This window comes from Bufo bufo, chromosome 2 (assembly GCF_905171765.1).
Source record: "Bufo bufo chromosome 2, aBufBuf1.1, whole genome shotgun sequence".
Taxonomy (NCBI): Eukaryota; Metazoa; Chordata; class Amphibia; order Anura; family Bufonidae; genus Bufo; species Bufo bufo.
The window spans coordinates 528,758,917-528,783,968 of record NC_053390.1 but is presented as its reverse complement, the minus strand read 5'-3'; the positions used below and the strand labels follow the sequence as shown (position 1 = coordinate 528,783,968).

The window sequence follows — 25,052 nt, the reverse complement described above, 5'->3', positions numbered from 1 at the left end:
TCTGACCAGTGTCACTTTAAGTGCTGATAACTTTAAAACGCTTTGACTCATCCAGGCCATTCTGAGATTGTTTTTTCGTCACATATTGTACTTCATGACACTGGTAAAATGAACTTGACTACTTAATTAAAAACTGTACAGTTTTGGAAACCATTAAATGAGCCTTCTGTTTCCAAGGAATTTGTTCTACTACTCTTCACTGGGCCCTTTTTAGTTTTACCTTTTTTCCTCTATGCTGTAAATGCTATATTATCTACTAGCTACTACCTGCAACAATATAATTTGTGAACCAAGCCTGGCAACAGTGTATTTTTTTTGTTTTAAGTGTTTATCTGGGATTTTACATTGATTACTGTATGGTCTATAAAAGGGTTGAGCTGCAGTATGTTACTGTGTCAGGCACTTTACAGAAAGGGCACAGTGCCCCTTTCTTCTGCTAATAGTTCACAGAGGCAAGAACAGCACTGATCGTATATCAATAGTGTACACTAAGGATAGGCCATCAATATGTAAACTGAGAAATCCCCTTTAACATCTGTACGGATACAGCATCAATGTGTTTCTTGAATTACAGATGAAGCCAGTGTTACTATGACACCATCTTCACCAGGATGGTCCCTTTAACCTGAATTGTTGTATTACAGTAATGTGCTTTTGTTACAATCCAAATAACAGTTGCTACATCTGTAAGGGGTAAGTATGCTTATGGTTATCAACAAACATCCTTGCTCCTACAATAAAATTATGAAGTAATAAACCATATTTTAATACTTACAACTTCCTGTTGCTCCTCATCAGAAGAGTGATGAACGTCAATCCACTCCCCATCTTCATCATCACCACTAAGGCTTGCACTTTCCCAGCCATCTGAGAACAGAACATATCCTACATTAATACATCAGCATGCAAACACGTCTGGGCTGCTTGTCATTAGGTTTCTTTAAGTTACCATCTTCCCCTTCCTCTTCCATAGCTTTTTTTTCAACTTCCAACACCTCAGCTCCAGGAATATAGTCTTTTGCAACCAACTCTCCATATGCATGAATTGTTGCCTCTGTAGATGCTTCTGTTGGTTTACCCTGTGTAAATGCATTAAATTCTTAGAATACTAAATTTGTACTGAACATCGCATTTTATATTATCCAAGTTAATACATATATAGACACAACCAGTAAAGTTTAATTTTCTCGTTAATGGCATTGGGGGACACAGTACCATGGTAGCTGGGCATATACCCATGGTACTGTGTCCCTCAATGCATTGAACGAGAAACTGATTTTACGGTAAGTACAAAAATCCAATTTTCTTAATTCCCGGAGAACCCCTTTATGTGAATATAAAGGGGTCCTCCGGGAATTAAGAAAATTGGATTTTTGTACTAACCGTAAAATCCGTTTCTCGTTCAATGCATTGAGGGACACAGTACCATGGGTATATGCCCAGCTACCATGGTACTGTGTCCCCCAATGCCATTAACGAGAAAATGAAAATACTTAAATATTACTTTATTATGAATATATTCCTAAATACATTTCATTAGCTTTAATGGTTAATTAGGTCTAGGGAGCAATCATTAGGAGAAATTAAATCGGTAAACAAAAAACCTGTCCTAATCACACATGAGGACAAGTTACTTTACAACACTGAGCGAAAGAGCTGCCTCATCCCCCTCTCTGGTCTGTCAGGGATTATTATGCTGAATACAGATAAGATCTTCAGCTGAATCTCTGAAGGAATGGAGTTCATGAGGAGACATGAAGTACAGAGAGGATGGGCAGGACAGACTGTGGTAATGTGGAGCTGTGGTAATAGAGACTGCATACAAGTGCTGCTGCTCCTTATCTACACCCCCACTATCCTCTCTATACTTCATGTCACCTAATAAACTCCATTCCTACAGAGATTCATCTGAGGATCATATTAACTCCTTAACCCCTTAAGGACACAGCCTTTTTACACCTTAGGACCAGGCCATTTTTTGCAAATCTGACCAGAGTCCCTTTAAGTGCTGATAACTTTAAAACGCTTTGACTTATCCAGGCCGTTCTGAGATTGTTTTTTCGTCACATATTGTACTTCATGACACTGGTAAAATGAAGTCAAATTTTTTTTAGCAAATTTCAAAGTTTCAGTTTCTCTACTTCTGTAATACATAGTAATACCCCCAAAAATTGTGATGACTTTACATTCCCCATATGTCTACTTCATGTTTGAATTGTTTTGGGAATGATATTTTATTTTTTGGGGATGTTATAAGGCTTAGAAGTTTAGAAGCAAATCTTGAAATTTTTCAGAAATTTACAAAAACTCAATTTTTAGGGACCAGTTCAGGTCTGAAGTCACTTTGCGAGGCTTACATAATAGAAACCACCCAAAAATGACCCCATCTAAGAAACTACACCCCTCAAGGTATTCAAAACTGATTTTACATACGTCGTTAACCCTTTAGGTGTTGCACAAGAGTTATTGGCAAATGGGGATGAAATTTGAGAATTTCATTTTTTTGTCTAATTTTCCATTTTAACCCATTTTTTCCACTAACAAAGCAAGGGTTAACAGCCAAACAAGACTGTATCTTTATTGCCCTGACTCTGCCGTTTACAGAAACACCCAATATGTGGCCATAAACTACTGTACGGCCACACAGCGGGGCGTAGAGGGAAAGGTGCGCCGTTTGGTTTTTGGAGGGCTGATTTTTATGGACTGGTTTATTTACACCATGTCCCATTTGAAGCCCCCTGATGCACCCCTAGAGTAGAAACTCCCTAAAAGTGACCCCATCTAAGAAACTACACCCCTCAAGGTATTCAAAACTGATTTTACATACGTCGTTAACCCTTTAGGTGTTGCACAAGAGTTATTGGCAAATGGGGATGAAATTTGAAAATTTAATTTTTTTGCCTTATTTTCCATTTTAACCCATTTTTTCCACTAACAAAGCAAGGGTTAACAGCCAAACAAGACTGTATCTTTATTGCCCTGACTCTGCCGTTTACAGAAACACCCAATATGTGGCCGTAAACTAATGTACGGCCACACAGCGGGGCGTGATTTTTGGTTGCTCTATATTACATTTTTGTGAGGCAAGGTTACCAAAAATTTAAATTCTGAAATTTCATCTCCATTTGCCATTAACTGTTGAGGAACACCTAAAGGGTTAATAAAGTTTGTATAATCAGTTTTGAATACCTTGAGGGGTGTAGTTTCTTAGATGGGGTCAGTTTTGGGGAGTTTTTACTCTAGAGTGCATCAGGGGGGCTTCAAAAGGGACATGGTGTCAATAAAAAAGGCCATCAAAATCGGCCTTCCAGAAACCATGTCAGTCCTTTCCTTTTGCGGCCTCCCTTTTACTGATACAGCAGTTTACGACCACAAATGTGGTTTTTCTGTAAACTGCAGTATCAGGGTAATAAATATTAAGTTTTGTTTGGTTGTTAACCCTTGTTTTGTTACCGGAAAAAACGGATTGAAATGGAAAAGTGCCAAAAATAGCGGTTCTGGCACAGTTTTTTTTTTTTTTTTAACCGTGTTAATCTGGGGGGTTAGGTAATGGGATATTTTTATAGAGGAGATTCTTACGGACGCGGCAATACCTAATGAGTCTACTTTTTTTTTACAATTATTTAGGTTTTTGACTATATTATCTTTTTTGATACAAATCTTTTTTTTGGGTATCTCTAAAGTCCAAGGGTCATTTTTTTAATTTTTTTTTTATCCCATTATCTCATGTGGGGGCTCATTTTTTGCGGGATGAGCGGACGGTTTTATTGGCACTATTTTGGGGGCTATATGACTTTTTTTTCGCTTGCTATTAAAGTTTTTGTTATGTAAGGTGACAAAAAAAATCTTTTTTTGCACCTATTTATTTTTTATTTTTTGACAATGTTAATCTGGGGGGTTGGGTAATGGGGTATTTTTATAGAGGAGATTCTTACGGACGCGGCAATACCTAATAAGTCTACTTTTTTTACAATTATTTAGGTTTTAGACTATATTATCTTTTTTGATACAAATTGTTTTTTGGGTATCTCTAAAGTCTAAGGGTCATTTTTTTTTTAAAATTTTTATCCAATTATCTCATGTGGGGGCTCATTTTTTGCGGGATGAGCGGACGGTTTTATTGGCACTATTTTGGGGGCTATATGACTTTTTGATCGCTTGCTATTAAACTTTTTATTATGTAAGGTGACAAAAAAAACCTTTTTTGCACTTTTTTTTTTTTTTTTCTTGACCGTGTTAATCTGGGGGGGTTGGTCATGGGGTAGTTTTATAGAGGAGATTATTACCGACGCGGCGATACCTAATATGTCTACTTTTAATAAATTATTTTAGTTTTTTTGGGTGTCTCAGGTCTGAGAACCATTTTTTTTTTATCCGATGTCAGTGCTAAATTGGGATATAAATTTAGTACTCCATGGAAGTGTGATACTCCCTGAAGCAACCGTCAATGCAGAGGCCCGGATGATCGGGGCACGTGTCGCACTGAGTAGTCGTGTCCTTCCGTATCCCCCTCCTGCGACACACTCTGCACTTTTTTTGGGTTCGTCCCTTCTTTCCAGTATGGGGGACCACACCTGGAAAGTGTTGGCCAGGGACGATCCGGGCCCTGATCATCCGGGCTGCTCTTTCCCGGTCCGAAAAGATCAGGGCCTTGAGGACTGCCTCATAGAACTGGAGGAATGTCCCTGTGCTGCCAGCGCTTCGGGATAGTACAAAAGAGTTGTACATGGCAACCTGCACCAAGTAGACCGCAACTTTTTTGTACCATGCCCGGGTTTTGCGCATGGCATTATATGGCTTGAGGACTTGATCAGAGAGATCAACTCCTCCCATATACCGATTGTAGGCGACGATACAATCGGGCTTGAGGACCGTTGCCGCGGTACCTCGCACAGGGACAGGGGTGATGCCGTTACCATGAATTGTGGACAGCATAAGGACATCCCTCTTGTCCTTATACCTGACCAGCAACAGGTTTCCAGTGGTAAGGGCACGGGTCTCACCCCTGGGGATAGGTACCTGGAGGGGGTGGGCAGGGAGGCCGCGTTGATTTTTCCGCACGGTCCCACAAGCGGACGTGGATCTGGCGGCAAGGGACTGGAACAAGGGAATACTGGTATAAAAGTTATCCACGTAAAGGTGGTAACCCTTATCCAGCAGTGGGTGCATAAGGTCCCACACAAGTTTCCCGGTAACACCCAGAGTGGGGGGACATTCTGGGGGTTGAATCCGGGAATCTCGCCCCTCGTACACACGAAATTTGTAAGTGTACCCTGAGGTACTCTCACAAATTTTGTATAGCTTCACGCCATACCTCGCCCGCTTGGAGGGCACATACTGGCGGAAAATGAGTCTCCCCTTGAACGCAATGAGAGACTCATCAACCGCGACCTCCTTTCCAGGTACATAGGCCTCCATGAATTTGGCCCCAAAGTGATCGATGACCGGCCGTATCTTATACAGACGGTCATGGGCAGGATCACCTCGGGGGGGACATGCTGCATTATCGGAATAATGCAGACATTTCCGGATGGCCTCAAACCGGGAGCGTGTCATGGCTGTACTGTAAAGTGGGGCCTGGTATAGGACGTCCCCACTCCAGTACAGCCTGACACTGGGTTTTTTGACCAGGCCCATATGCAGCACGAGGCCCCAAAATATCCTCATTTCGGCTGCACTGACCGGCGTCCAGCCACCGGGCCTGGCCAAAAAGGAGCCCGGGTGTTGAGCGACGAACTGTTGGGCGTACAGATTCGTCTGCTCCACCATCAGATTTACCAGTGGGTCACTGAAAAAATGACAAAAAAAAGTCATATTCAGTGTAGCCCACTGTGGAAATCTGGAATCCTGATTGGCCTACAAAATCAGGAATCACGGGCTCGTATCGCTCTGGGCTACACCAGACAAGTTCACCGGCAGGGGGCTCCGGTGGATTTAACTGGTGGGCCGGGAAACCAGTACGAGCCCCAGAGCTGCTCGTACTAGTGTGGGCCACAGGGTCCCTAACATGGCGGTCCCCTTGCTCCGCCTGGCGGCGTCTCCGCCGCCTTGGGGGCTCATCATCATCGCTAGATGATGAGGAGGATGCGGATGACAACAGGAATGTGGGGTCATCCTCATCCTCACTGGGACTCTCGGAGTCGGAGGCAAGCTGGGCGTATGCCTCCTCGGCCGAGAACGTCCGGCGGGCCATAGGGGAGTGTGTGTCTGCGTGTATATGTGCGTGTGTGTAACTCTTTATTTTGTGTGCGTGTGTGTGGGGGCACGGGTGTTCACGAACTCACCCTAAAACTAACAGAAAAAAAATAAAATAAACTAACTAAAAAAAGGGCAAAAAATGTGGGGGAAAAAAATCAAAACCGCTGATCAACCGTCAAGTGGCAGCACCCCAGACACCCTAACTTAGGGTGATGCAATCAAAGTAAGAAAAGTTCAGAAACTAACTTTCCCTTTTTTTTCCCTGCCTAAACCAAACTTTCCCTATGCTGTCCCTATGTACCTGATGGGGGGTGCTGGGGCACAGATCGGGTCCTGGGGGTGCTGGCAGCGATGGTGGACACACGTGCAGGCAGCTCCTCTCTCCTCCGGCTCCGGAACACAAAAGGAGGAGGAGAGGAGCGCCCACAGACCAATCAGAAAGCGATCCTGAGTGGTGATGTCACCATCACCACTCAGGATCGCTGGATGGTGATTGGTGGGGTGAAATCACACCACCATCACCATCCTGTTCCGGGTTATCGGGTCTTCAGAGACCCGAACAACCCGGAAACGCAGAAAACCGCAGGTCTGAATTGACCTGCGGTTTTCTGCGATCGCATACATGGGGGGGGTCACCGGACCCCCCGGCGCATTTGCCCCAAGTGCCTGCTCAATGATTTGAGCAGGCACGGGGTTCCGATCACCGCCCGCCGGTGATCGAAAATACACAGGGCGTACATGTACGCCCTGTGTCCTTGAGTACCAGGGCACAAAGGGCGTACCTGTACGCCCTATGTCCTTAAGAGGTTAAGGGACCGGGCTCATTTTCACCTTCAGGACCAGGCCATTTTTTGCAACTCTGACCAGTGTCACTTTATGTGGTGATGACTTTAAAACGCTTTGACTTATCCAGGCCATTCTGAGATTGTTTTTTCGTCACATATTGTACTTCATGACACTGGTAAAATGGAGTCAAAATTTTTTTATTTTTAAAAAAAAATAAAAATAAAAATACCAAATTTGCCAAAAATTTGCAAATTTCCGAGTTTTAATTTCTCTACTTCTATAATACATAGTAATACCTACAAAAATAGTTATTACTTTACATTCCCCATACGTCTACCTCATGTTTAGATCATTTTGGGAATGACACTATTTTTTGGGGCTGTTACAAGGCTTAGAAGTTTAGAAACAAATCTTGATATTTTCCAGAAATTTTCAAAAACCCACTTTAAGGACCAGTTCAGATCTTAAGTCACTTTGTGAGGCTTACATAATAGAAACAACCCAAAAATGACCCCATTCTAGAGACTACACCCCTCAAGGAATTCAAAACTTATTTTACAAAAACTTTGTTAACCCTTTAGGTGTTCCATATACAATTTCAAAATTTTACTTTTTTGGCAGATTTTCCATTTTAATAATTTTTTTCCAGTTACAGCAAGGGTTAACAGCCAAACAAAACTCAATATTTATGGCTCCGATTCTGTAGTTTACAGAAACACCCCATATGTGGTCGTAAACTGCTGTACGGACACACGGCAGGGCGCAGAAGGAAAGGAATGCCATACGGTTTTTGGAAGGCAGATTTTGCTGGACTTTTTACCCAATATGTATACTCCCCCCCCCCCCCCCCTATTATTTTTTTTATTTTATTTGGGGAAAATGAAGTTTTTGTTTATTTTCACTTGAAACTAAATTTTTTGGGGGGAACCTTTATTTTTTCAACTTTTTTTTCCACTTTATTTCTTGTCCCACTTTGGGACTTTTGGGGGTCTAATCTATTGGAATGCATTGGCTGTATGAGTAATACAGTGAGTATTACTCATACAGCTTCCGGCCTGAGAGATCCAGGGGGCTGGATCTCACAGGCTCGTCACTGGAAGGCAGCGCAGATGCCCAAGGAAGGCATCGCGCTGCCTTCCATGCCATCGGGTCCCCCCTACAGCCGCATGGGGACCCGATGGCGCCGCCGCAATAGGTAAAACCCCCAAGGTGCCTGCTCAATTATTTGAGCAGGCACCTTGTTCCGATCACCGCCCGCCGCGCGGTGGTGATTGGAAATACACAGGACATACCGGTACGCCCTGTGTCCTTAAGTACCGGGACACCCTGTGTCCGGAAGAGGTTAAACTGTATTCAGGATCATAATCCCTGACAAGAGAGGAAGACGGCGCAGCTCTTTAACTTGTCCTCCTGTGCAATTAGGACAGGTTTTGTGTGGACTAGTAGGATGGCGGCCATTTTATTTCTCCTAATGATTGCTCCACGGACAAAACGAGCCATTATAACTAATGAAAGTTATGTGGTAATATATTTATAATGAAGTAATATTTAAGTATTTTATTTTCTTAATTCCCGGAGAACCCCTATAAGGACTCCTAACATAATTAATCACTAAAAGGAAAAAAATTAACACCCCTTTTATAAAACTTATAATGCAACACTAAAAAACTTTAGTACGAAAAATAAGTATTAATTTTAAGTTTTTAAGTGCCCAAAATCTACCAATAAAAGATAAAATATACCTAAAGCAGAAGTAAAAAACTCACCCGGAACTTCTTCTGCAGCATTTGAGGGTTTAGAGTACGGAAGAGCTGTATCAGTGCTCTGGCAGACATAGAAACGTCTAAATGAGACACAAAATAAGAAAATAAAATAAAAATATTAAAAAAGTTAACTTCTGTAAATGCCTCATCCGTTGATTTCTTACACTTTCATTAACATTTTTAATGGAATTCTGAGCAAAACAGCAAAAATTTACATATACTCAATGCATGAACAACATATTGTCAAGCACTATAATAAAGCAACTGCAATGCAATCTGTACCCTTTGTGTACTGATTCAAAAACAGAGCAACCTGCAATATGCATAAACTTTAGCGCAAAGTACCCCTGCAGTAAGTACCACTTCTCATTTAGTCTCTGATAAAAAAATAAAATGAAAAAAAATAAAGATTTTAAAAACAACTCTCCTCTACATGGGAGGAAACATTGGTGAGTCAATTGGGGAAAAGGGTCAAAGTAAAAAAAAAATGTAAGAATCTAGGGACTGAATTAGTGCCAGGTCTGTTTAACCAGGGCCCCTAGATCTTCGCAAAAGTGTCTGGGCAACCACAGTCCTTATATATAAGCATGTACATAGTAAGCGCCTTAAATTTCCTCATGGTGCTATGGGTACATTTTTCTTGGGGTGCCCAAGTAAGACTCCATGAATTTAAGGACCTCACATGAGTAGCTCTGTAAGACCGTACACTCCTAGGACATATGCCATCCAGCACCTGGGACACTGCTGAGGCCAACATAACTAATACAAGAAAATCTAAAAGGGGTGTAATACAGCCTATGGATAAGGCCTCTTGCACACGACCGTGTATCCCCCGTGGCCGTATTGCGGCCTGCATACAGCGGGTCCGCAATACACAGGACACCGGCCGTATGCATTCCGCATCAGGGATGCGGACCCATTCACTTGAATGGGTCCGCAAATCCGGAGATGCGGTGTGGAACGGAAGCACTACAGAGTGCTTCTGTGGTGTTCCGTTCTGCAAAAAGATAGAACTTGTCCTATCTTTGTGCGGAACAGACGGATCACGGACCCCATTCAAGTGAACGGGGTCTCGATCCGAATGCGGCTGGCCCAGGGTCGGTGCCCGTGCATTGCGGACCGCAGAGGCCCGTGTGCAAGAGGCCTAAATGTAATCTGCACAAGATGATCTCTAGCACTAATTATAAGGATCTTACAATCATCTTCATCTAGGTTATCTCCCAGCACCATTCAAGTGCCTTTTCCTTTAACGGAGTATGGTGACTAGTCATAAGTCTATAGAAAGAAGATTTGCAAGGCTCACAGCCTGAGCCAATCCTTCAAGGACCTGTAGATTTAGTGAGGCTCAGACCCCCAAATTGTATTCTAAAACATGCTTCAACTCTAGTTCAATGTGATAAAGCACGTTCTCTGGGAAGTAAAAATTTGATTGCAATAGTGAAATGAGCAACTAAATAATGTTTGCAGTAATCTCTTCCTGACGAATGTTTCTGGATCTCCCAGAGCCTTATACATACTTAAAGGGTTTCTGTCACCCCGCAAAACTCTTTTTTTTTTTTTTGGATAGTTAGATTCTTCATAGTGCGATATAGGAGAATATAATGCTCTTACTTACTTTCATGCGGCCGATTCTTTATAAAACAAACTTTTATAATATGTAAATGAGGGCTCTACCAGCAAGTAGGGCGTCTACTTGCTGGTAGCTGCTGCAGAAATCCGCCCCCTCACCGTGTTGATTGACAGGGCCAGCCGTGATCTCCTCCTCCGGCTGGCCCCGTCAGTAATTCAAAAATCGCGCGCCTCGCGTCATTCGGCACAGGCGCTCTGAGATGAGGAGGCTCGTCTCCTCAGCACTCCCTCAGTGCGCCTGCACCGATGACGTCTTCTCTTTCGGTGATGTCATCGGCGCAGGCGCACTGAGGGAGTGCTGAGGATACGAGCCTCCTCATCTCAGAGCGCCTGCGCCGAATGACGCGAGGCGCGCGATTTTTGAATTACTGACAGGGCCAGCCGGAGGAGGAGATCACGGCTGGCCCTGTCAATCAACACGGCGAGGGGGCGGATTTCTGCAGCAGCTACCAGCAAGTAGACGCCCTACTTGCTGGTAGAGCCCTCATTTACATATTATAAAAGTTCGTTTTATAAAGAATCGGCCGCATGAAAGTAAGTAAGAGCATTATATTCTCCTATATCGCACTATGAAGAATCTAACTATCCAAAAAAAAAAAAAATGAGTTTTGCGGGGTGACAGTCACTCAATGCAACTCATCCTCACTGCGGACTGATTAAAAAGAAAAGGAGACTGCAGTACAACGCAGCTGGTAATTGATCTGAGCCTTATTTTTTCAATAGCTGACCTCATAGCACCTGAAAAAATGATCACTGGAGGGCAGGAACTACTTTATAATGTGTGCCATTTCGTAAAGGTTAGCTTAAACGGTTTGTCCAAAATTTTGATATTGATGGCCTATCCTCAGGATATCAGATCGGTGAGGGTCCAACTCCCAGCACTTCCTCTGATCAGCTGTATGAAGAGCTTACACCTCTGCCTTGGCCATTTGACGTCACATTCATCAGTCACATGGCCTAGGAACAGCTCAAGTGAATGGGGCAAAGCTGCGATACCAAGGCCCTGCCGCTATCCAATGGACGGCACTTTGCTTGATAAGCTTTGAGGAAGCTTCCTCAAACCTCTGATGGGCCCCTGCCAAATCTGATATTGATGAACTAACCTGAGGATAGGCCATCAATATGAAAATCCCGGAGAACCTTTTCAATATATTCATGTTCATGGATAATGTCTAAAAAGTTGCAGTTTTTGAAACATTACTCACTTTTATCCTTGTGGGTCTTATACTGTGACAGATCTTGCAACAGCTCTACTTTCATTGCTAAAGGACACCGGGCAGTTAGTTCCTTGATGGCATTTAGACTATATAATAAAAAATGTAGGGCATCATTCAAGACATAATAGGGAAGTCCACACAACAAAATGCACCATAACCTTTATTGACATTGCCATTAATTTTAGGACACGTTGTAACATTGATTTGAGACGTCAGAAAAGGGTTAAAGGTATCAAACATCAGTCAAGTTTGACTGTAGTAGCCACAGTACAAGTATGGTTTAAAAGATTTTAGGTCATGTTCATACATAGGAAAAAGCCACAGCAAAATCCAAGGCAGACTCTCAGATTTCTGTTGCAGATTGCCCCCATTCAGTAAGGTCATACATGTGTAGTAGTTCTGCCTCAATAAGTTTTGGGAGCAGGATAGGTGTCGCTGTGGAGTTTTGCTGTGTGAACAGTGGCCAAGTTTAACCATGTTTAGATTTAACGCAATAATGTGTTTGTAGTAATAAATAGGCACTAACTGACCTTAAAGGGGTTGTGCAAGTTATTTTTATTGATGACCTAGCCTCAGGATAGGTCATTAAAATCAGATCGGTGGGGGTCCAACACCCGGCACCCCTGCTGATCAGCTAGTTGAAGGGAAGGCTGTGCTCCGTGCCAGCGATGCCTTCCCTTCATTGTTTAACTGCTCGCCGTTGACATCGCAGAGGTGAGCAAGTGTAATTACAAGACTATGTCCCATTCACTTCTATGGGACGGCTCCTTCCTATTCAAGAGTATAGGAACAAGCCACCCCATTGAAGTGAATGGAATGGCTTCTTGTAATTACACCTGCTGCGGTTGCGGTGGCCAGCAGTTAAACAATGAAGAGAAGGCAGCGCTGGCACGGCACGCGCCTTCTCATCAACTAGCTGATCGGTGGGGGTGCCGGGTGTCAGACCCCCACCGATCTGATATTGATGGATAGGTCTTCAAAAATAATTTAGACAATCCTCTTTAATGTAGAGTTTGTAGGATTGCTCCCATTAATAATTCTGGATAAAAAGCAGGGCAATGGGGAATTTTATATTACCTATACCTGTCCAAATTATCAATGGACATGAGGCTATCATAAAACATGCATCTGGTAATTTATAGGGAAATTCGAATTAATCATAGGAATCACTGCACATGCAAAGCTACAGGGATGACACAATCCTATGACTACTACTAAAGCTGTAGCAGTGCATCCAGACATCTATGATACCATACTCTAGTTCTGTATGACTGCAATCATACTGAGCATTTTTCTGCCGTATATTAGGGGAGAATAAGGTACATACAGAGAACTTCCTTTATACAGCTCTGTAAGGTGCATTGGGACTAATACAGGAATTTTTATGCACACTGCACAAGAGAAGAAAAAAAACTTCCATGGGGATGGAGTTAGAAGCGCTTGACAGTGACCTAATACTGAAGATCACTTACCCAACAGTCATCACCTCTCCTGAATTTCTGTCAGTAACAAAGTTATTAGCAATAGTCATCAGCAAAGACTCGCCAATCTGAAAAAAATAAAACTTCCTCATGAGAACATGACATGTCATATTTATCACAAATCATGACAAACTATTACCAAAGCAACCCCAATTGTCCATACACCATCAGTGTCTCTCTACATTTCAGAAAACAACTCTGAATGTGTTTAATGCATTGCTAATATTACTTTGCATATTAAATCCACAGCATTATGTTTCCAATGGCTCATTTAGCAGTAAGCATGGTCGCCAAAGTCTACATTAACAGAAATTCAGTAAAAATTGTGGACTTTTGGTCTGTAACTATAAAAAAAATAAAAAATTTAAGCTGAGTGTATGAGGTTACTGTGACTAATTACAGCTTCATTACTCACGGTAAACCAATTTTGGAAATTAACCCGTTGTGCGGATTTAGACATCTGCAGCATGTCAATTATGTTTGCGATTTTTCGTGTGGATTTCACCCTTTGCGACAAGACCGCACCAAAAACCGCAAGTAACAATTCAAATGGTCTTCCAAATTCATTTTAAATAGTGACCCATGGAGTTGGTTAGTATGAATTCTAGGCGTCCAAAGAGCTGTAGTTCACTATAGTTTAGATATTTTATATAATTAATATGAACACTTTTTTATAGTCCTAGCATCAATCAGAACTTACCTCTGGAGGCACCAGGTTATGAGTGGATTGAGCAGCAAACAAGAGGATCTTCGTTACATCTGATTAATAGAAAAGGAGGAATTAGAGAAGAAACTAGTTCATGTATTACACTTATTGTACTGTAGACTCTGCATTTATAGCATTATAAGGATTGTCCGGCTGATTAAACTATGTTTTGTAATAGACGCTCAGAACAGTGAAAAATAACAAAACAAGTCATAATCCCCTTAATGACCCCCACACACCCGCTCCAACAATTCCTCCTCCATCTCAACACACAGGAAAGGACTGCTCAACCAGTTGCTGATCACGTTGATGACCGCCTCTCAGCCAGTGATTGGCCAATTATCTAAAAAAAACAATAATCAGCTGGACAACCCCTTTACAAAAAGTGCTGGAGAAAGGGTAAACAGGCAACTACTACTTTAAAAGAAATGGGGAAAAAAAAAAAAAAAACAGCCGATTGCAGGGTAGGGGAGTGAGAACCAGCAGTGGACTCCATGTCATCCAAAGGAGACCTCCTTTAAAAGAAACTCAATCAACAACTGAATTAGTGAACAGAATAAAGGATGTAGAGTACAAACTGGTAATTTTTACTCCCAATAGCCTGCTGCCCTGGAACCCACATCAATTATGTGCACATGCTTAGGAGGAGGGAAGAGCGAACGTCTGTTTTTAAGTTCAGCGTCCATAAAACTTATGGTCCGTGGTAGCGGTATCCATAACGGATTTCTTAAATAACCCGAACTTTGTACGCTGAACTTGAAAACAGAAGTTGACTCAACAATACTTAGGAGACCTCTCTATGCATTGCATAGTCTTGTTGTGGGCGCACAGCAATGGAGTGGGAGTACGTATAAAGTTACAGGTTTGAATTCAGCACCCTTTAAACGTATTCACTCATTAAAAGGCATTGTGTCACGAATCATATCTGACATTTTTCAAACCAGCACCTGGATCTGAATACTTTTGTAATTGCATGTAATTAAACATTTAGTATAGCCTCTAAGTTATTTTATAAAACTTATCGGTGTAGCGCCACCTGCTGTTTGTTCTTTAACTTATTTTTTTTGTCCCTCTCACAGAGTTGGCCACATGTGCTCAGTTTAACCACCTCAGCCCCCAGTGCTTAAACACCCTGAAAGACCAGGCCACTTTTTACACTTCTGACCTACACTACTTTCACCATTTATTGCTCGGTCATGCAACTTACCACCCAAATGAATTTTACCTCCTTTTCTTCTCACTAATAGAGCTTTCATTTGGTGGTATTTCATTGCTGCTGACATTTTTACTTTTTTTGTTATTAATCGAAATTTAACGATTTTTTTTGCAAAAAAATGACATTTTTCACTTTCAGTTGTAAAATTTTGCAAAAAAAACAACATCCATATATAAATTTTGCTCTAAATTTATTGTTCTACATGTCTTTGATAAAAAAAAAATGTTTGGGTAAAAAAAAAAAAAATGGTTTGGGTAAAAGTTATAGCGTTTACAAACTATGGTACAAAAATGTGAATTTCCGCTTTTTGAAGCAGCTCTGACTTTCTGAGCACCTGTCATGTTTCCTGAGGTTCTACAATGCCCAGACAGTACAAACACCCCACAAATGACCCCATTTCGGAAAGTACACACCCTAAGGTATTCGCTGATGGGCATAGTGAGTTCATAGAACTTTTTATTTTTTGTCACAAGTTAGCGGAAAATGATGATTTTTTTATTTTATTTTTCTTACAAAGTCTCATATTCCACTAACTTGTGACAAAAAATAAAAACTTCTATGAACTCACTATGCCCATCACGAAATACCTTGGGGTCTCTTCTTTCCAAAATGGGGTCACTTGTGGGGTAGTTATACTGCCCTGGTATTCTAGGGGCCCAAATGTGTGGTAAGGAGTTTGAAATCAAATTCAGGAAAAAATGACCTGTGAAATCCAAAAGGTGCTCTTTGGAATGTGGGCCCCTTTGCCCACCTAGGCTGCAAAAAAGTGTCACACATCTGGTATCTCTGTATTCAGGAGAAGTTGAGGAATGTGTTTTGGGGTGTCTTTTTACATATACCCATGCTGGGTGAGATAAATATCTTGGTCAAATGCCAACTTTGTATAAAAAAATGGGAAAAGTTGTCTTTTGCCAAGATATTTCTCTCACCCAGCATGGGTATATGTAAAATGACACCCCAAAACACATTCCCCAACTTCTCCTGAGTACGGAGATACCAGATGTGTGACACTTTTTTGCAGCCTAGGTGGGCAAAGGGGCCCATATTCCAAAGAGCACCTTTTGGATTTCACAGGTCATTTTTTACAGAATTTGATTTCAAACTCCTTACCACACATTTGGGCCCCTAGAATGCCAGGGCAGTATAACTACCCCACAAGTGACCCCATTTTGGAAAGAAGAGACCCCAAGGTATTCGCTGATGGGCATAGTGAGTTCATGGAAGTTTTTATTTTTTGTCACAAGTTAGTGGAATATGAGACTTTGTATGAAAAAAAAAAAATAAAATCAGCATTTTCCACTAACTTGTGACAAAAAATAAAAAATTCTAGGAACTCGCCATGCCCCTCACGGAATACCTTGGGGTGTCTTCTTTCCAAAATGGGGTCACTTGTGGGGTAGTTATACTGCCCTGGCATTTTCCAGGGGCCCTAATGTGTGGTAAGTAGGTAAATGACCTGTGAAATCCTAAAGGTGCTCTTTGGAATATGGGCCCCTTTGCCCACCTAGGCTGCAAAAAAGTGTCACACATGTGGTATCGCCGTATTCAGGAGAAGTTGGGGAATGTGTTTTGGGGTGTCATTTTACATATACCCTTGCTGGGTGAGAGAAATAACATGACAAAAGACAACTTTTCCCATTTTTTTATACAAAGTTGGCATTTGACCAAGATATTTCTCTCACCCAGCATGGGTATATGTAAAATGACACCCCAAAACACATTCCCCAACTTCTCCTGAGTACGGCGATACCAGATGTGTGACACTTTTTTGCAGCCTAGATGCGCAAAGGTGCCCAAATTCCTTTTAGGAGGGCATTTTTAGACATTTGGATACCAGACTTCTTCTCACGCTTTGGGGCCCCTAGAATGCCAGGGCAGTATAAATACCCCACATGGGACCCCATTTTGGAAAGAAGACACCCCAAGGTATTCAATGAGGGGCATGGCGAGTTCATAGAAATTTTTTTTTTTTGGCACAAGTTAGCGGAAATTGATATTTTTAATTTTTTTCTCACAAAGTCTCCCGTTCCGCTAACTTGGGACAAAAATTTCAATCTTTCATGGACTCAATATGCCCCTCACGGAATACCTGGGGGTGTCTTCTTTCCGAAATGGGGTCACATGTGGGGTATTTATACTGCCCTGGCATTCTAGGGGCCCTAAAGCGTGAGAAGAAGTCTGGAATATAAATGTCTAAAAATTTTTACGCATTTGGATTCCGTGAGGGGTATGGGGAGTTCATGTGAGATTTTATTTTTTGACACAAGTTAGTGGAATATGAGACTTTGTAAGAAAAAAAAAAATAATAATTCCGCTAACTTGGGCCAAAAAAAATATGTCTGGAGCCTTACAGAGGGGTGATCAATGACAGGGGGGGTGATCAATGACAGGGGGGGTGATCAAAGAGTCTATATGGGGTGATCACCACAGTCATTGATCACGCCCGTGTAAGGCTTCATTCAGACGTCCGGATGCGTTTTGCGTATCCGATCCATCTATCAGTGCATCCGTAAAAATCATGCGGACGTCTGAATGGAGCTTTACAGGGGGGTAATCAATGACAGGGGGGTGATCACCACAGTCAGTGATCATGCCCCTGTAAGGCTTCATTCAGACGTCCGGATGCAGTTTGCGGATCCGATCCATCTATCAGTGGATCCGTAAAAATCATGCGGACGTCTGAATGGAGCTTTACAGGGGGGTAATCAATGACAGGGGGGGTAATCAATGACAGGGGGGTGATCAGGGAGTCTATATGGGGTGATCACCACAGTCATTGATCACGCCCCTGTAAGGCTTCATTCAGACGTCCGGATGCGTTTTGCGGATCCGATCCATCTATCAGTGCATCCGTAAAAATCATGCGGACATCTGAATGGAGCTTTACAGGGGGGTGATCAGGGAGTCTATATGGGGTGATCACCACAGTCATTGATCATGCCCCTGTAAGGCTTCATTCAGACGTCCGGATGCGTTTTGCGGATCCGATCCATCTATCAGTGGATCCGTAAAAATCATGCGGACGTCTGAATGGAGCTTTACAGGGGGTTGATCAATGACAGGGGGGTAATCAATGACAGGGGGGTGATCAGGGAGTCTATATGGGGTGATCACCACAGTCATTGATCACGCCCCTGTAAGGCTTCATTGAGACGTCCGGATGCGTTTTGCGGATCCGATCCATCTATCAGTGGATCCGTAAAAATCATGCGGACGTCTGAATGGAGCTTTACAGGGGGTTGATCAATGACAGGGGGGTAATCAATGACAGGGGGGTGATCAGGGAGTCTATATGGGGCGATCACCACAGTCATTGATCACGCCCCTGTAAGGCTTCATTGAGACGTCCGGATGCGTTTTGCGGATCCGATCCATCTATCAGTGGATCCGTAAAAATCATGCGGACGTCTGAATGGAGCTTTACAGGGGGGTGATCAATGACAGGGGGGTGATCAATGACAGGGGGGAAATCAATAACAGGGGGGAAATCAGGGAGTCTATATGGGGTGATCAGGGGCTAATAAGTGACGGGGGGGGGGTGTAGTGTAGTGTAGTGGTGCTTGGTGCTACTTTACTGAGCTACCTGTGTCGTCTGGTGGTCGATCCAAACAAAGGGGACCACCAGAGGACCAGGTAGCAGGTATATTAGACGCTGTTATCAAAACAGCGTCTAATATACCTGTTAGGGGTTAAAAAAAACACATCTCCAGCCTGCCAGCGAACGATCGCCGCTGGCAGGCTGGAGATAAACTCTCTTACCTTCCGTTCCGCTCACAGGAAATCTCGCGTCTCGCGAGATGACGCGTATATGCGTCCAGGCGGAATGAATCAACCACCTCCAGGACGCGTCTGTGCGTACAGCGGTCCGGAGGTGGTTAAAGAGGACCCGTCACCTCTCCTGACATTCCTGTTTTAATAGCTTCATGCATTCCCCATGTAATAACAATTCTGGAACATCTATTCTTATGGTTCTATGTTGTGCCATTCCTTTATAATTTCTACTAGAAGTTATGAATGAACTGCTATTAGCCTTCAGTAAGGGTACAGAGGGGAGGGGTGTACCTGCACAGCACTGATTGGATAGAGTCAGACTGTACAGGTACACACCCCCAACTGGTTACCTCCCCTCTGTACCCTTACTGAAGGCTAATAGCAGTTCATTCATAACTTCTAGTGCAAATAATAAAAGAATGTAGCAACAGAGACATAAGACTACATGCTTCAGAACTGTTATTTCATAAGGAATGCATGTAGCTATTAAAATAAGCATGCCAGGAGTGGTGAAAGGTCCTCTTTAAATCTTCAACTGCCATCAGCCATATCTACTGTTAGAAGCTATGGCAGTTAAAGGAAGAGAGCTGCAGCAGAAAGGACATGCCCCCTGAGCTGCCAGGCTGAAGAGAATCTAGCAGAACAATTGGAGCTATGGATGGGGAGATCTCTGGATCCATGTGAGGTACAGGGCTGGTTCTAGCTCTGTTAAACTGTCATGTACTATATGAAATCTGATTTTAATTTTGTACATCAATCATGGCATAACCCCTTTAATGTAGTTTGAAGTTGTCAGACATATTAGGGTACTTTCACACTTGCGTTAGAGGAATCCAGCAGGGAGTTCAGTTGCCGGAACTGCCTGCTGGATCCGGAAAAACGTGTGCAAACAGAAACAATTTGTTTCCATATACGGATCGGTTTGACAAATGCATTGAAATTGGATCCGGTATTTATTTTTTGCACATTTTTAAAAGGTCTGCGAATGCATTACAATGGGAATTAATGCCAGATCCGGCATTCCGGCAAGTGTTCCGGAATTTTGGCCGGAGAAAATACAGCAGCATGCTGCAATATTCTCTCCGGCCAAATACCGTAAAAGTGACTGAACTGAAGACATCCTGAACGGATTGCTCTCCATTCAGAATGCATTAGGATAAAACTGAAGCGTTCCCCTAGGATGGAACTCAATACCGGAAAACTTTAACGCTAGTGTGAAAGTACCCTTAGGTTTATAAAAACAGAATAAAAGTTATACGTACTGTCCTAAACCCCCTCTGTTCCACCATATCCAATTACAATCTAACAGTAGCAAACAGATCTATATACACATACGTACACAATCATTTGTTCCAGTGGGAGATTAGCCGATACCACGATTCCCCCACTGAAATTAACATGCATGTTTGTGGTGGAGTTGGGTGAAACCACTGCTGGCCAAACGCACACTGTATATGTAGGGCCAGCCTTTACTAATTGCAGAATAAGCATCTGAGAATAAAGCACGGAAGCTTACCTCTTTGGTGCGGCTGCAGAAATCTTTGTATAAATGGGTAGAAGTTAAAAAGAAATAGCTGTAAGAAAGTAACGTTCACAATCAGAATATACACTGAAAGGAAAATCCTTATATTAATGATGATCAACTAGACAATGACACTTGGCAAATAGGCAGCTGTGTATGTGTGCACAGGCCATCACAACATGAATGAAAACCCTATGCGGTTTTACATTGCTGGATCAGTAAAGCAATTAGTACATTTGCAGTACTGCCTTTAATTAATGATAAACAAGCTTTAATAAAAAGCTGTTGAAACCCTTCAAGACCCACCTTCAAAAAAATGCCTGCTCGTCCGTCTGTAGGCCAAAGGCCACACTTTGGTAGCCCATGCATTTAATAAAGGACGGATGCAATGTCTCTGAAAAGGAAGGAGTCTGCATACCACCGAAGTATGCAGGAATAAGGGTTGACCTTCATGTGAGGAAGAAAACGCTGAAATCCAAAGTTTCAGTATGAAAGACCTGGGTCCAACTGGTGGCTAGAAGCATGTAGTATATTGAGACTCGGAAAGCCATGTTCCAATAGAAAGGGTGATATAGCTGTGCCCCAAAGACTGGAAATAATGATTAAGGCTCCATTCACACGACCACAATTTAGTTCCGCATTCTGCGGAACGGAATTGCGGACCCATTCATTTCTATGGGGCAGCACGATGTGCTGCCCGGACACGGAATTGCGGACACGAAATTGGACTGCCTTTTGGAGCGGAGAAAAGACACGCTCTGGCGGCTGGTAGAGAGACATCCTGCACTTGGAAGGTGTCCCGTATAGCGGCAATTAGACTTTCTACCATAGCAGCAACCCTGGGAGAGTACTCCGGATCCGTATCTGAATCAGAGTCTCCAATTGCCCCTTCAGATAGCACTACAACAGGAAGAGATGATGCGTCCGAGCGTGACCCCGGAGGGGGTGGGGAAGCAGATGCGTCCGAGGAGGAGGAGGAATGTCCTGCTCTGCGACGTTTTTGTGAAGATCTGCTCCGCAGTAGCTCGCCCGATGACTGTGCGGCCTGCGTTGTAGACTTATCAACCAAGCGACCCATTAGAGACAGGGTGGATTGGGATAACTTTGAGGGGTCCTCCACTGCCCAGGATAGTGCACGGGCCCATTCCGGTTCCATATTGGAAGGACGGTAGGATATCTGCATAGGCTGGGAAGGGGGGGGGGACCTGTTTGGGCGCAGAGCAAGCGGAACAAACAGAGTCCAGCTGGCCACGTGGAAATTTAACATAATAGGTAGCGTAATAGGTAGTAGCCGAAATGCTTATAGCATTAGCAATGTGCCGCACAGACAGAAGAAGGAGCGGCCGGCGGCCACAGTGCAAGTGAGTATAATGCTGCTCACTAACATACCATGGCAGCCAGGACTTCAGTAGAGTCTTGGCTGCCATGGTAACCGATCGGAGCCCCAGCATTACACTGCTGGGACTCCGATCGGAACTGCCCACTGCCACCAATGATGGGAGGGGGACCCTGTGGCCACTGCCACCAATGATTAATACTGGGGAGGGAGGGGGGGGGGCGCACGGCGCACTGCCACCGATGATGGGGGGAGGAGGGGGACCCTGTGGCCACTACCACCAATGATTAATACTAAGGGGGGGGGGGGGGGGGGTTGAGTTACCAGAGGGGGCTGATAAGAGGGAGAGGCTGGGGGGCACATGAGAGGCTGATCAGAGGCTGGGGGCTGTTTTTTGGACTTTTGGTTGGTCAGTGGTCACAAAATAAGTGTTATTTAATTGTTATAATTGGTATCGGTAATTAACGTCTCCTTGTGGCTGCCCCCATACAGTGTAACGTCTCCTTGTGGCTGCCCCCATACAGTGTAACGTCTCCTTGTGGCTGCCCCCATACAGTGTAACGTCTCCTTGTGGCTGCCCCCATACAGTGTAACGTCTCCTTGTGGCTGCCCCCATACAGTGTAACGTCTCCTTGTGGCTGCCCCCATACAGTGTAACGTCTCCTTGTGGCTGCCCCCATACAGTGTAACGTCTCCTTGTGGCTGCCCCCATACAGTGTAACGTCTCCTTGTGGCTGCCCCCATACAGTGTAACGTCTCCTTGTGGCTGCCCCCATACAGTGTAACGTCTCCTTGTGGCTGCCCCCATACAGTGTAACGTCTCCTTGGCCCCAAGTGTTTTTTTCTTCTAAATGGGCATTTATCGCGATATATATCGTTATCGCGATGAATTTGTTAATATCGTTATCGTGGGAATATTTTTGATATTGTCCAACCCTAGTGTAGAAGGAGGGTGAGGGTTTTGAGGGGGGTGGCTTTTGAGGGTTCTTCTTGGGGAGGTCGGATGGTGAGGAAACCCGACACCGGCTCGCTCCCTGGGTAGACAGTAGCCAGGCTACTTTGTTTCCCATACCTAAAAAATGAATAAGAAAAGGAAAATAATAAAGCAGGAAGCCCTGCAAAGCAGGGAGGTCTGCCTCCTGCGACACTAAGATAAAAACTGAGTTATAGCCTGCAGGGGGAGGAGCTAACACTTTTTTCAGCCTAGTGTCGCCTCCTAGTGGCAGCAGCAGCTATACCCACGGTCCTGTGTCCCCCAATGAACGAGCGAGAAAAGTATCATAACTCAGGAATCTCGGATAAACAAAAGAAAAGCAGTGTTTTAATCAGGTGAACTATGGCTATGTGTCCATGTAGACAGCTGCATAGGGAGGTCACTGGTGACAGATACCCTTTAATAGTTCATTATTTACATGTAAAAAATAGCAACTCACTTCATGGATTCCAACAAGCCTGGAGATGAGGTCCATAAGCATCATCTTGACTTCAAATCGTTCTTTGGATTTCTCCAACTCCTTTAAAAGTTTTTCTGCAAATTCTAAGGGAATAATGAACCAAATGTATAAATGATAAAGGGCCCCAAAGTTTTTTCTATATTCCTCATTAAAGACATTTTGCAGTCGAAAATTCTTTACTTATTTGCGCCTAGCACCAGGGAATAAGTAAGGCTCTGTTTATACCTGAAACTGCAAGCCTCCAAGAGTTGCTGGAGAAGTTTCTGTGACCTTTGATGGCAATGCAGCACACAAACCTCACCAGGACGCCAACGTTATAAGTCAATAGGGCTTTTGGGGCATGAGATGATCCATTACACAATGTTTCCGGCTTCCACAGAAACTACTGCTAGTGAGAAGAAGCTCATCGGTTTTTCAAAACTCAAAAGGTCATCAATACGGGAAACTGAACAACTTCAAAGAGCAGGGGACCATGCAAAATGAAAATTGCAAGCAGATATGGCATTTCAGTGCCCAGTATCTGCCATGTGAGACACACCACGCCCTTTAAACAGGTTCTGCTAGGTACAGAAATGCCATAACTGTGCATGTGAACCGCTGTTTGGGTACGCTGCAGGGTTCAAATGAGAAAGACCACCTTTTAGCTTTTGCAGCGCAGATTTTGATGGATTTGTTTACTTCCGTTCATGTGTTCAAAACAGCTCCTAGGTACTAGTATCGCCATTTCCTGCAACCATATGTTTTTATTTTTCTCTCAACTCTGCCAGTTGCCTTCATCATTGGCACTATTTTGGCGTACATACTGGTGGTACATCTTTTTGATCACTTTGTGCCATACACGGAGTGGAAAAATGACATGCTAACTTTATTCTGCCAGTCAATTCAAATACAGAGATGCCAAATTAACTTTTTTCCTTTAAGTTTTAGTACTTTTACACAATTAGAGATAAAAAATAAAAAAGGTTATTGTCTCGCCATTTTCTGAAAGCCATATTTTTTTTTTTAGGTTTTTGCGGGATGAGATGATGTTTTCATTTCTTGGTACATACCACGTTTCGATCTCTTGAAATTAAGATTTTTTTCAAGGAAAAGTGGTAAAAAAAAAGGCTGTTCTGGCACAGGTTTAATAAATTTTTTTACTTATTTGTGCCTAGCACCAGGGAATAAGAAAGGCTCTGTTTATTCCCTTCACCTAATGAGGTAGATGTGTGATAGCTTTAAAGAGCTAGTCATTGTGAATGGGAGGATTCCTAATATGACCATTTTCAATTTTTTTCCCTATTTTTTGCAACAGAAAACTGCTTGATTAGGGGAAAGGGGTTTTTTCTTGCACTTAAAACTTAATTCTTTTAAAATTTTTATAAAACTTTTATTTTACTCCCACAAGGGACTTGACCATACATACTGTACTGTAATGCATTTTAAGGCCTCATGAACATGACTGCGTGCCGGTCGGGCCTATGCTGTGGACCGCAAATTGCAGTCCGCAATGCACGGGCACCGGCCGGCACATGCGGACGCGGACCCATTCACTTGAATGGGGTTCGCGTTCCGCATCAAACAGTCTGCACTGCAAAAAAAAAAAAATAGTGCATGCACAATTTTTTTGCGGTGCAGGGGAACAGACAAACCCCACGGAAGCACTCCGTAGTGCTTCCGTAGGGTTCCATGCCTCCGTTCCGTATTGACCTTCTGGATTGCGGACCCATTCAAGTGAATGGGTCAGCAACCATGAAGCGGGGTGCACACGGCTGGTGCCCGTGTATTGCGGACCCGCTGTTTGTATGAGGCCTATGAGACCTAGCCTGGGCCTCAAGGCTTCAGTAGTTAGCAGCCCCAAAGGCCTTTGGACAGTCACAGCAAACATTGGCACCCTGATAACTTAAAGTGTACATCTAAATTATACAGAAAAATGATTACCGTACAGGAGTGTGCACAACAAATCTTTTCCTACAAAAAATGTCAGCATGGAC

The 25,052-nt window shown here is 43.3% G+C and overlaps 1 protein-coding gene across 1 annotated transcript in view; it reads right to left on the bottom strand.

Annotated features, from left to right (window-relative positions):
* The window catches only part of SDAD1 (SDA1 domain containing 1), a 66,870-nt gene that overhangs the window by 4,116 nt on the left and 37,702 nt on the right, over positions 1-25,052 (bottom strand). Inside the window, exons 11-18 of the mRNA XM_040417952.1 lie at positions 23,059-23,162; positions 20,284-20,341; positions 13,775-13,833; positions 13,066-13,142; positions 11,582-11,679; positions 8,751-8,827; positions 950-1,079; positions 776-867 (exon numbers count right to left, since the gene is read on the bottom strand). Coding sequence (XP_040273886.1) covers positions 776-867; positions 950-1,079; positions 8,751-8,827; positions 11,582-11,679; positions 13,066-13,142; positions 13,775-13,833; positions 20,284-20,341; positions 23,059-23,162 — 695 coding nt within the window. The remainder of the gene's footprint in view (positions 1-775; positions 868-949; positions 1,080-8,750; positions 8,828-11,581; positions 11,680-13,065; positions 13,143-13,774; positions 13,834-20,283; positions 20,342-23,058; positions 23,163-25,052) is intronic.